Below are 13951 nucleotides of genomic sequence, written 5' to 3'. Positions count from 1 at the left end.
TTGTATATCGGATCAGTATAGGTTTTAACCATTATATTGATCTATAGTATGTATATTTAAATGCATACAGTATGTGCTTGTCTAAGGGAATGATGTCCAAGACTTCTCATTGAGATTACTGAATCTATATATATACTGTGTATAACACAAAACAGTGTTAAAGGGTTAGCCCACTCAAAAATGAAAATTCTCTTATTTACTCACCCTCATGCCTAGATGTGCATGACTTTGTTTCTTCTACTGAACACAAAGATTTTTTTGAAAAATATCTCAGCTCTGTTGGTTCATTCAATGCAAGGAAATGGTGATCAGAACTTTGAATCTCTTAAAAGCACATAAAGGCAGCATAAAAGTAATTGATATGACTCCAGTGGTTAAATCCATGTCTTCAAAAGTGATATGATAGGTGTGTGCGTGAGAAACAGATCAATATGCAAGTCCTTTTTTTTTTACTATAAATGTCCACTTTCACTCTTTTCTCTCTTAAGAGTTCTTGGTGATTCGCACTCTTTGTGCATATTGCCACCTACTGGGCAGGGAGGAGAATTTATAGTAAAAATTTTACAATTTACAGTTTACAATTACTTACAGTCCTTCTTACCCACACTTATCATATCACTTTTGAAGACATGGATTTAACCACTGGAGTCATATGGATTACTTTTATAATGCCTTTATGTGCTTTTTGGTGCTTCAAAGTTCTAATCCCCATTCACTTGCATTGTAAGGACCTACAGAGCAGAGATATTCTCCTAAAAATCTTAATTTGTGTTCCACAGAAGAAAGAAAGTCATACATATCTGGGATGGCATGAGGGTGAGTACAATTTTTCTGGTGAACTATTGCTTTAAACAATGAATGAAACCGTGATGTCAGACTGAGCATTTAAATATCTGTTCAAATAATTTGAGGCATTAAAGTTCACAGCCACATACACCAACTTTGTTTAAGCAAAGTGTATCAATTTGAAAATAATTCAGATTTTAATGCAATTAATGTTAATACAAAGGTAATAAAAACAGTATCTCAATAACAAATCTCCACATATGTAATCTTGATTTTGAACTTTCACAATTATCTGATGACTTCACAAAGATGCACAGACCCATGCATAAATATTGTTTAAAATTTTATTCCAATTTTTTATTTTATTTTTTGTAATTGAGAGATTGTGAAACAACAGTTAAAGAAAATAAATAGAATAATAATAATGATTGTTCAATAATGGTAATTCTGTAAATAAAATGTTTAAAAATACACAGATTCATCGGTACATGAGCCAATGATCCTCTATCTTCATAAATAATTTAAAAAATGTCCTCCATCGAGAAATGTATAAATTAATTGCAAAAAAAAAAAAAAAAAGATAGAAATCCCTTCTCTTAAATAATAACAACAACAATAATCGTAATAATAATATCCCAAATGTTTAAATCTTGACCTTCATTTTAAAAGCATGATATATACACTGAAATACATTTTTAAACATTTTTAACTTTCGTGAATCTTCTTGAATCATCAACAATTAAAAAATAAAGAAAAACTAACAAACCTAAAAGTAAAACTCTAACTACAGTCTTTCTGTGATCAACTATATTCAGTTATTTTAGGGATGCTTGCAATATAGGACCAGCATCCTATACCACAAGTTATTCATTTCTGTAAGTATTAAAATTGAAGAACTATGTATAACCAGACTCAGATTAGAGACCAAAAGCAATATCTCCAAAATCCCCAAAGGACATTCTTTCTCTAGCTACCATACCCATGATTCCTTGCTTTGATCACATTGACCCAGTCCCACCCTCCCAAACATTTCGATATGTCTACACATGGTCCCCTTGAATTTCTATATACACATTGTAGATTGCTGCAAAAAAGACCTCTACGGTTAGCACACATCATTTTTACCCAGAAATGAAACTTTGCAGTACTGACATATTTGTGTTGGTCCCATTTGTGTGTGCAGGGCATTGATGTGTGGGCTGAGGGAAGAAAAGTCATGACCCACAAGCACTTGGCACAATAGCATGTGAAGCAGAAGAGCGGGTGGCATTGCGTCCCTAGCACGTTAACTGGCTGGCTGTGCCTATTTCCAACGTTTGCAGAAAATTATTGGTCCTATATTGTATACTGTTAAGGTAGTACATTTTTATATTTAGCCGGCACCTTGTGCGATAAGTCTGTCTCTACTAAATGCATATTTTTGTTTAAATAATCTTGGTAGGCTTTTATACTGTAGTTTTGTGAAAGTTGTTGGTCCCACAATTTGCAGCGGCAGAAAAGTGACTCGCATGACTCCGTTAGTCCTCTCCTTTCTTGCCTGGGAGAAATAAAAGAGAAGGAAAATGATAGTTTAGATAAGGTTGTTTAGTTCATCAAAGACATTCCTACTTATACAATGTTAAGCTATTGTGTGTTTGGGGAGGTTAAAGGGATAGTTCACCCAAAAATTTATTTTTATTATTAATTTTCATGTTGTTCCAGACCCATATGACTTTCTATCTAACAACCTCATAGAAGTTTGGAACAAGTAAATAATAACTGAATTTTCATTTTCGAGTGAACTATCCCTTTTAAAATTGCCATCTAATGCTTACCATTCTTCCATGCAACCTACAGTATGTTGTGAGTGGGTTTTTGTGCAAGTATGTGTTCTATGTTAGTGATTTTTTGAAGTGGGGAAAACATTTCTGGCAGGCAAACAAATTTCCAACATGCACCATAGGAATTCTGGGCTGTATTGTGAACTGATCGTGACATAACCTCACTTCATCTTGTTAAATATTTAAATCAATAGCTGAACATAAATTACCTGCAAATGAGAAAGTTTAACTGTAGTTTTTCCCTAAATAACCCAGAATTCCTACAGAGAAATGCTGTTCTTTGGTCAACACAATGTATCACTTTTATCACCATAACAACTAGAGGTAGACCGATATATCGGTTTTACCGATTAATCGGTGCCGATAGTTGTTGTTTTGGAACTATCGTTATCGGCAAAAATCTATGCCAATAGTTTCTGATATTTTTTTGTATTATTATTCCTCTGTGTTCCTCTATGGCTGGCGCTATTTTGATTTGATAATCAAGTAATCTAAATTGAAGCGAGGGCATGCAAAAATTTGACTATATGGAAACGTGCCCATTCATCAGCACATACTGAATAATAATACTAAATCTTATTCCTCATTAAAAGTCATCTGGTGATATATAAACTGGGGGCCAAAAGGTTGGAATAATGTACAGATTTTGCTCTTATGGAAAGAAATTGGTACTTTTATTCACCAAAGTGGCATTCAACTGATCACAATATATAGTCAGGACATTAATAACGTGATAAATTACTATTACAATTTGAAAAAAATTTCAGAACTTCTTAAACTACTTCAAAGAGTTCCCATCAAAAAATCCTCCACATGCAGCAATGACAGCTTTGCAGATCCTTGGCATTCTAGTTGTCAGTTTGTCCAGATACTCAGGTGACATTTCACCCCACGCTTCCTGTAGCACTTGCCATAGATGTAGCTGTCTTGTCGGGCACTTCTCACGCACCTTACAGTCTAGCTGATCCCACAAAAGCTCAATGGGGTAAAGATCCATAACACTCTTTTCCAATTATCTGTTGTCCAATGTCTGTGTTTCTTTGCCCACTCTAACCTTTTCTTTTTGATTTTCTGTTTCAAAAGTGTTTTTTTCTTTGCAATTCTTCCCATAAGGCCTGCACCCCTGAGTCTTCTCTTTACTGTTGTACATGAAACTGGTGTTGAGCGGGTAGAATTCAATGAAGCTGTCAGCTGAGGACATGTGAGGCGTCTATTTCTCAAACTAGAGACTCTGATGTACTTATCCTCTTGTTTAGTTGTACATCTGGCCTTCCACATCTCTTTCTGTCCTTGTTGGAGTCAGTTGTCCTTTGTCTTTGAAGACTGTAGTGTACATCTTTGTATGAAATCTTCAGGTTTTTGTCAGTTTCAAGCATTGTATTGCCTTTATTCCTCTAAACAATTATTGACTGATGAGTTTCTAGAGAAAGCTGTTTCTTTTTTTGCCATTTTTGACCTAATACTGACCTTAAAACATGCCAGTCTATTGCATACTGTAGCAACTCAAAAACAAACACAAAGACAATGTTAAGCTTCATATAACGAACCAAATAGCTTTCAACCGTGTTTGATATAATGGCAAGTGATTTTCTAGTACCAAATTAGCAATTTAGCATGATTACTCAAGGATAAGGTGTTGCAGTGATGGCTGCTGGAAATGGGGCCTGTCTAGATTTGATCAAAAATGACTTTTTTCAAATAGTGATGGTGCTGTTTTTTACATCAGTAATGTCCTGACTATACCTTGTGATCAGTTGAATGCCACTTGGTGAATTAAAGTACCAATTTCCTTCTGAAACAGCAAAATCTGTACATTATTCCAAACTTTTGGTATATACAAACTCTTTATCTGGTGTAAGCTTAATTTGGTAAATACTTACATACAGAGAATTTTCACAGAGCCAAGTCTTCATAATTTCAGAATAAGAGTCCCTTATGTGTTTTGGGCTTGCTTACAGTTAAAAGTCCCATATTAAGCAACAAATCTTTTTTTTTTTCTTTTGGTATTTTGGTTGAACAATAAACTGAATCTTTAGCCTCTATGTCTGTGCCCATTATAGTATAGTCATTTTTCAACATTTTTTAAATCGAATTTTGAAAACTATCGGCCGATTAATCAGTTATCGGCCTTTTCCACCACCTTAGTTATTGGTATCAGTAAAATTCACTATCGGTCGACCTCTAATAACAACCACAAACTTTCACCTCAAGCCTCAGTGTGAGAGGTTTGAGAGATATAATGAATGAATGTACCTCTCTTTCTCTCACGCCCCCCCAACATAAAAAATCATTTACGCAAGCACGTACACAAGCACGCTCGTTTGCACGAAACAGCATACCCACTAGCACAAACTCTCTTGGAATCAAATACAACCACACTGAAACCCACCCCACATTCACAGTAACTATAACACCACCAGACTACATATGGGAGTATTTTCGTAAGAAATAGAGTCATGACCAAACAAAACACAGAGGAGACTGATCAAAAACAAAATCCACCCAAAATGAACACATTTAGCTAGCACATTAATGAATTTAGGTTTTAGTAACCCGTGAGCTATGAGTTACATTAGAGTAAATCACAAATGTAGTGTCAGTTATTGATCAGTATTTGTAAAAGCAAAAAGAGTCACAACGCACCAAACACAGTCCATAGTCACCACGTTAACCCGCCATGCACTCTCAGCATGGAGGATACACGACAAAGGGCCAAAAAACAAAAAAACTGCTAATGGCAACCAATCACAGGCAGGAATATCGCCACAGCAACCAACACAGGCCAATCAACTTACAAACCAATGCTGTGGGAGGAAGGGGGAGCTTTATTGGTTGCTAGGCCACTGTAGCCATAGCGACGTGGTCTCCGCACGAGTTATGATTCGACAGGGCAGCCTTGGGTGTGGATGAGGTTGTGTTTGTTTGTTTGATTGTTTTTTGTTTTCAGGAGAGTGAACAATGACACAGCACAAAAACAATAAATGAAAGTAAAAATTAATGAGTGTTTTTTCGACTACATTTTTAAGATCTAATGCTTATGAATTATAGTAGAGATACAGTATTTCATTTTAAAATGTTAGGTTAATTATTAACTATTACTCAAAGTAGGAAATTCTGCATAGTTTAGATTACTTTACATGCAATGAGAAAGATATTTAATGAGGAACTTGATACCTTTCTTACTATTGTAAAGACATTTTACTGTTTTCCATTGACACCCCTCTTCCACCAGCTTGTTTTACTGACCTGTAAGTCTCAGTATGGGCGGTTGGCATCTTTAGGCCTCTTCAGCTGAACTTTAAGCCTCTTCATGCCGATTTGAAAGCCGTTCATGGACTGGATGGCGGCCTGAGCGCTCGCTGGGTTGTCAAAGCTTACGAAACCTACAAATTGGAGGACGTGATCCGCAAACAAGAAATCGAGGGTGAAAATTCTGTGTAAAGACTCTGGATGAAAAAAAGGACTTAATTCAGTAAATGAGTCTAGATCTCATTGTCATGTTAAAGGGATTGTTTACCCAAAAATGAAAATTCTGTCATTTTTATTCACCCTCATTCCATCTCAGATGTGTATGATTTTCTTTCTTCTGCAGAACAGTGTTTGTTTGTAGGTCCATATAAATGCAATGAATGGGGCCAGAACTTTAAAGATCCAAGAATCACATAAGTCAGCATAAAAGTAATACATACGACTTCAGCAGTTTAACATGTCTTCAGAAGCGATATGATAGGTGTGTGTGAGAAACAGATCAATATTTAAGTCCTTTTTTACTATAAATCTCCACTTTCACTTTCTTCTTTTGTTTTTGGTGATTCGCGTTCTTTGTGCATATCGCCACCTACTGGGCAGGGAGGATAATTTATAGTAAAACAAGATATAAAGCTTGATCTTTCTCACACACACCTATCATATCGCTTCTAAGGACATGGATTAAAAAACTGGAGTCTTATGGATTACCTTTATGCTGCTTTTATATGCTTTTTGGACCTTTAAAGTTCTGGCCACCATTCACTTGCATTGTATGGACCTACAGAGCTGAAATATTCTTTTAAAAATATTTGTTTGTGTTCAGCAGAAGAAAGATAGTCATATCTGAGTGGGAGTAAATAATGAGATAATTTTCATTTTTAGGTGAACTATCCCTTTAAATTTTGTCATTTTTATTCAGCCTCATCTTGTTCCAAACCTCTCTGACTTTCTTTTTAGCCTTGAATGCAAAATGAGATGTTAGGCAGGTTGTTAGTCTCAGTAACCATTAACTTTCATTGTATGAAGGTGCAGTGAAAGTGAATTTTAACTGAGACTAACATACTGCCTAAGGGCCCATTCACACTGAACATGTTTTTATGTCCAAAATTATTTTGTTATGTAAATATGCTCTAGATGGATGTCTTTGACCATGTCCCATATTTTTTTTCCGCGTCTCACGCAGGAGCACCACCAAAATAACTTCTAATAAAATATGCATCACCTGACACCTGCATTCTGTTTCATGCGTTGTGCTGCATCTAGATTTTTTAGCGCAAGAACACGCTCTGTCTGAACAGCCCTTAAAGGAATAGTTCACCCAAAAATGATAATGGTTTAATCCATCGCTGCGTCTGAATATCCATATTCTCTACTATATAGTATGCCAAAAACAGTATGCCAATGGAGTAGTATGTCCGAATTCACAGTGTTCATGAAGCAGTAAGCGAGAAATAACTGGATGACCTATTTCCGGTGAGATTTCGAAGCGCGGATCGACTGGACACTTAACAATCCCATAATCCCTCGGGACTGAAGCGACGTTACGTTCAAAACACTGTATTTAAAGGAACAGCGGTGAATCATGAAGTGGACGCCTCTCCTCAACTGTAAGTGCTACATATACCAAGATAATTGTTCCTTGTGCTTGAATGCTGCTTGTTTAACAAAACCAAAGCAGATAGTTTTCGCGGTTGTTGTTATTACGTCATATATTCGGGTCACAAGATGATGCCAACGTCCCCGGATGAAGTATGTCCGAAATCTAGTCATATACTCGCATGCATACCTAAAAGAACGTACTATTTTGCCGGCAGATAAGTACGTCCTTCATCAAATACAGTGCATACTGTGACTACGCGGTTTCAGACACAGCACTCGTCTTCTGAAGTGATCCAATCGATTTTGGGTGAGAACAGATCAAAATGTAGCTCCTTATTCACTGTACATTTTGCCATTGCAGTCTCTTGGCACGATCATGATTTCAAGCTCAATCATGATTGACTGCTAATGTCAAGATTTATGGAGAAAAAAAGAGTTACATTTTGGTCTGTTCTCACCCAAAATCAATTGGATCACTTCAGAAGACATGGATCAAACCAGTGGAGTCTCATGGAATTCCTTTATGCTGCTTTTGTCCTTTTTGGAGCTTGAAAATTCGGTCACCATTCACTTGCATTGTATGGACAAACAGACATCATATCTCCATTAAAATATCATCTTCTTTTTTTTCCGTGGATGAAAGAAAGTCATAAGAGTTTGAGATGTCTGATGCACACAGCATGCCAAAGCAGCACATGAGCAGCACCGTAGCAGCGCGTCAAGACAACTTTGCAACAAACAATGCTTGCTGCAGAAACTGCTGCATTCTACACAGAAAATAAAGTTATAAAATGGTTATTACGAGTGAGCTATTGATAAGTATTACAAACATGATCGCCATGAAATTTTATTTACATGATGCTGGTGTAACCTAATGTAGTCTTGTAGAATTATGTCATGTAGTGACAGCCAACACAATAAGATCTGCACATTTTAAACATCATCATTCAGTGGAATGGGAAGGGGGAGGACAATGAGCCTTTGAATTTTGTTTTGCAAAATAGAGGATGGTTTGGTCACTCGGTTTGGCTCAACCACTCTTAATAATATAGTAAGAAATAAGTAATTATGTACAACCATTGAATAGCGAATTAGTGATATCTCTTTGTTCAAACACCAGCCAAAACTTTCAAGTGTTGAGTTTTGTCCTCTCAAAAAGGATGCAACCCCAAAAATATGTGTTCACTGCATTTCACACTTTTTACTTTAAATAAGCATTGTGAAAAGAAAGTTGAGGGTCATAGATCACTTTGTTTCTCCACAATCAATCTTGTGTCATCCATCGTCAATACAAGACTGAGGTAAGTCTGAACCGAACCAACAACCACACAGGTTGTTGTATGCATTTATTTACCACACCTGTTAGCACTCGGCTGTGTACAGTATATGGGTGTTGCTGCTCTCGATTTAAAGGAATATTCCAGGTTTAATACAAGTTAAGCTCAATCAACTGCATTTGTGGCACAATTTTGATTACCAATAAAATTTATTTTGACTCGTCCCTCATTAAAAAAACAAACAAAAAAAAACACAAATCTGGGTTACAGTGATGCACTTACAATGAAGGTAAATGGGGGCCAGTCTGTAAACATTCAAATAATCAAGTATTTCCACAAAATGACGACGTAATGCCGGAAACACTAAAACGACCACAAAAACTATGATTTAAACGAATTTACAGCTCATATAACAAGTGTTTTAACAGAAGAATTAATTAAAGTTCTTTTATGAAATTATAAGCTTCACAATTCTGTTTAAACTCCAAAAATTGGCCCCCCTCACTTCTATTGTTAGTGTCTCACTGTAACCTCCATTTTTGCTTTTTTTAAAGAATAGGAGAAATGAGTCGAAATAAATTTTTGTGGAAATCAACATTATGCTACAAATGTTGTCAACTGAGCTTAACTTGTATTAAACCCGGAATATTCCTTTAATAGTGTATAATAGGCAATTTTATTTAGTTCGTTTAAGCCTATGACTTGTAGTATATTATAGTTGAAAATGATCCGTACTCCTGCTTAAGTTATATAATTCAAATATTTCACTTTGTTTTTGTAATTTGATATTTTTTTCAAATTTTTTTTTCTATGTGCTCTAATTCATACAAAAACACACTGGACCAGTGGTTCCCAACCCTGTTCCTAGAGGCCCCCCAACACTACACATTTTGGATATCTCCGTAATCAAACACACCTGATTCAACTCATCAGCTCGTTATTGGAGACTCCAAGACCTGAACTGGGTGTGTCAGAAAAGGGAGATATGGGCTTTTCCACTGCACGGTACAGCTCGACTCGACTCTGCTCGCTTTTTGGGGGTTTTCCACTGTGGATAGTACCTGGTACCTGATACTTTTTTAGCACCACCTCAGTCGAGGTTCCAAGCGAGCCGAGCCGATACTAAATGTGACTTCAAAACCCTGCAGATCACTGATTGTTCAGAGAGAATCGTCACTACCAGCGGCACTGGATTTGCGACACGGGACATCAAACCACTAGTTTTAAAGATAGCAACAGCGACAGCAATATCATTTGTTCACGCGACTTTTGAATTGTAAAAAGAAACGGCTGTGCACAAAACCACGCCGTGGTCAATAAACGAGGTGCAGACGTTCCTCTTGTTAGCGACGAACGAAACGACGCGAAACGAAAAAGTCTTTCAGGAAGTATCTCAGCTGCTGGCTGCACACGGCTACCACCGTACCTACCAACAGTGTAGGGAAAAGTTAAAAAAACTTAAAAGTGACTACAGAACCATCAAGGACCACAACAGCCGGAGTGGTTCAAACAGAAGAAAGTGGAAGTGGTTCGACCAAATGGACGCTATCTACGGCAATAGACCGGCGAGCAATGGGAGGGAGAGTGCCCTGGACTCAGCGTTGTTGGAGTCCACGATGGAGGATGGTACGTTTTGAATGTTTTGTTACGTAACTCTATATTCTGCTTGAAAGCTTCACTTTATTTAGTTGACCAGCTACTGGAAAGCTTGCTTCTAAAACAACCAGGCCAATTTAACTGTTAAACTTGTGTAAAATCACCATGCAACAACTGCTTTATGCAGCACAATGAGCTAGTAGCTAACAGCTAGCGGTCATGTTATTGTTTATGGTCAGTAATGTTTGTGTCACGTTTAAGATGATGTCACAGCAGTAGAAGTGGTGCAACTATGATGATCAGCCTATAATCCCACCCACGTTGAGGCAGCACTAAACTGCAGTGGAAAAGTAAGCTCAGAAACGTAAAGTGAGCAGAGTCAATTCGAGTCAAACCGTAACATGCAGTGGTAAATTGCCAAAAATGTGCAGTGTTGGGGGTCCTCTAAGAACAGGGTTGGGAACCACTGCACTAGAATACAAACATATGCTCATTCTGAGCAATTTCTAATTTTTCGTGTCAACTCATACAGTGCACTGTCATTTTAATCTAGTGTGAGCAGCACAGCAAAAACAGGCTTGGCGCCAAAACGATCTGCTGCTTCTGCTTCCAATGTGAAAACTCGAACCTGTTAACATGGGCGGTGGAAAACATACGCAATGCTTCTGCTCTGCTTCGGCATGCAGTGTGTGTAACAGGCATTATGGATTATCTTTATGCTGCATCTTTTTGGAGCTTGAAGATTTGGTCACCATTCACTTGCATTTTATGGACAAACAGACATCATAACATTAAAATATCTTTGTTTATTTGTGTTGTGCGAAAGAAAGAATGTCTTTCGAGTTTGAGATGACAGAAGGTGAGTAAATGATGAGAGAATTATCATTTTTGGGTTTACTATTCCTTTAATATCTCCGTTTGTATTACATGTAAAAAAGAAAGTCATACAGGTTTGAAACAACATGAGGGTGAGTAAATAATGACAATTGTCCTTTTTGTGACCTATCCCTTTAACAGTCTCTTTAAATGGCAACATTCTGCTTTTGCCAACTTTATCTCTCCATGTCTCTTTCTCTGTTACTCACCAAAGCATTTGCTCTGGTTGGTGGCTCGGTCAACAAACACCTTGGCTGAGATGACGTTACCGAAGGGCAGGAACATCTGCAGCATCTCTGAGTCCGTGAACTCCTGAGGCAGATGATAAATAAAGATATTGCAGCCTTCAGGACCTGGAGAGAGTCAGAGGAGAGAAGGTACAGGAGCATGAATGAGATATTTTAAGGGTGAGATGACAAAAACCAGGGAGGACATAAAAAAAACATCAGACTGCTTCTTGACTCCTGGAAGAAAAAACTTTGTGTTTTGGATCTTTGAATGGTGCAGCATGAGATATGGAGAACAATGCTCGAGAAATATATCCAATAATAGGCTATGAAATAATGAAAACAGGATGCCGCTGATCATAGAAGCCAGTGGGACAGGAAATGACATAATTACCTTCTCGTTGTTGCAGCTGCTGTGGCTGCTGGGGATGCTGGGCTACCAAAGTGTGCTGATGTGGAAATGGTTGACCGACCAATCCATAAGCAGCAGGATATGTAGCTGTGGGTGGAGTAATGAATGAAACATGAGCAAATTGTAAAGTAGCAGTTAAATACTTGAGAAATTACTGTCAAACAGCATTAAAAAACAACAGTCTAGACCAGCTAAAATGGATTAGAATGGTGACCCGTATAAATGACCAATTAAAACTTTGAGCAGTTTCATGGAGGTTTTGGCTGGTCATCCAGCATGTCTAAGCTGGACTAGGCTGGTCAGCCTGCAACAATGACATAATAAGCAACAATAATGATCTTAACAAGCTTGTGCCAGTAACTGACCAGCAGACATGCTCAGTCTAAACTGGTCTAGGTGTTTTTTTTTTGTTTTTTTTAACAATTTGTACAAATGTATTAAGCATTCTATACTGTTGACAAATGTCAAATTAAGTTTCAGGTGTTTAAAAGCCTCACCCGTGTAGTGTTGCATGCCTGTGTATGCCTGCTGTAGAGGATCCAATGCGGGACTCTGAGCTAAAGGGGAGACAGATAATAAAACTAAACAAAAGAAGTACAGTAATGAACGAGTGCAGAGTGCAAATGCCAAAGCATACATAAAATAATCTGTAGAATGTTAAAATTCACAGTATTAATAACTGTAGTTAATTCTTAAATAATATTAATATAATAAAATAATACAAATATCATCAATAATATAAATATATGAATATAATTTTTTTAGCTACATATTTTTGTAAAAAATTAGATTTAAAGGCATAGTTCACCCAAAAATGAAAATTATCTTAACATTTACTCACCTTCATACCATCCCAGATGTGAATGACTTTCTTTCTTCTGCTGAACTAGAATATCTCAGCTCTGTAGGTCCATACAATGCAAGTGAATGGTGGCCAGAAATCTAATGGTCCAAAAAGCAGATAAAAGCAGCATAAAAGTAATCCATAAGACTACAGTGGTTAAATCCATATCGTCAAAAGCTTTATGATAAGTGTGGTTGAGAAACAGATCAATATTTAAGTCCTTTTTTACTATAAATCTCCACTTTCACTTTCACATTTGAAAGTCACATGTGGCGCTTGTTTAGTGTCACTTTCACGCTTGAAAGTGAAAGTTGAGATTTATAGTATAAAAAAAGACTTAAATATTGATCTGTTTCTCACCCACACCTATAATATCGCTTCTGAAGACATAGATTTAACCACTGGAGTTGTGTGGATTACTTTTATGCTGCCTTTATGTACTTTTGGAGCTTTACAATTTTGAATCTAGCATTGTATGTACCTACAGAGCTGAAATATTTTCCTAAAAATCTGTGTTTGTATTCTGCAGAAAAAATGTCATACACATCTAAGATGGCATGAGGGTGAGTAAATGATGAGAGAATGTTCATTTTGGGGTGAACTGTCCCTATAAGTTAAATAATTAGTGAAAGATAAAAAAAAACCTGTAAAATATTAAGTCAAATATAAAAATAAAATTTGTTTTTTTAAGACCTGAACAAATAAAATTAATACCGTATGTCCATACCAAAACAAACAAACACACTCAAAATACATCATGTATCACAGACTCTTTTACTCAGCAGTTACTCAACAACATTGCACTAAGCCATATTGCAGTTTTGATTTTATTTAGATAAATTGTGCAGTTTATTGTCTCCTGTCTTTCGTTTCCCAAATTTAAGACCTATGCAAACAATAAATAAGACCTCTTATACTATTTAAGATAGACTTTTAAGAGCCTTCAGTTTTAAAAAGTGAATTTAAGACATTTTTTATACTTTTAAGGACCCATGGGAAGCCTGCAAAAATATATTACTGAAAATTTGTATGTATTATTATTGACTAGATAGTTTTTAACATAGTATTATAGGCTAAATTATTTATTTTCAGGACTGGAGGAGGGTCCTTACCCTGATATGGGTGGACACCATTGGTGTAGAGGGCTTCAGAGGCTGAATGGCCATTGGGTGGTGCAGGAACTTGGGGGTAACTGTTGACTGCGATTGGTGGAGGCAGAGCAGTCACAGGCGTGGCAGCAATGGCTGGAGGAGTGTTCGTACCTA

At 36.8% G+C, this 13951-nt stretch overlaps 1 protein-coding gene across 1 annotated transcript in view; it reads right to left on the bottom strand.

The window, feature by feature from the left end:
• Positions 1–1097: 1097 nt before the first annotated feature.
• Positions 1098–13951, bottom strand: part of celf3a (cugbp, Elav-like family member 3a) — a 40864-nt gene continuing 28010 nt past the window's right edge. Inside the window, exons 9-14 of the mRNA XM_051671816.1 lie at positions 13799–13948; positions 12340–12399; positions 11825–11929; positions 11413–11556; positions 5853–5989; positions 1098–2323 (exon numbers count right to left, since the gene is read on the bottom strand). Of these exons, the coding sequence (XP_051527776.1) occupies positions 5862–5989; positions 11413–11556; positions 11825–11929; positions 12340–12399; positions 13799–13948 (587 nt within the window). The 3' untranslated portion in view covers positions 1098–2323; positions 5853–5861. The remainder of the gene's footprint in view (positions 2324–5852; positions 5990–11412; positions 11557–11824; positions 11930–12339; positions 12400–13798; positions 13949–13951) is intronic.

This window comes from Myxocyprinus asiaticus, chromosome 34, assembly GCF_019703515.2.
Source record: "Myxocyprinus asiaticus isolate MX2 ecotype Aquarium Trade chromosome 34, UBuf_Myxa_2, whole genome shotgun sequence".
Classification (NCBI taxonomy): domain Eukaryota; kingdom Metazoa; phylum Chordata; class Actinopteri; order Cypriniformes; family Catostomidae; genus Myxocyprinus; species Myxocyprinus asiaticus.
Note: the sequence above shows the minus strand (reverse complement) of the source record. Positions and strands in the feature narration are given on the sequence as shown.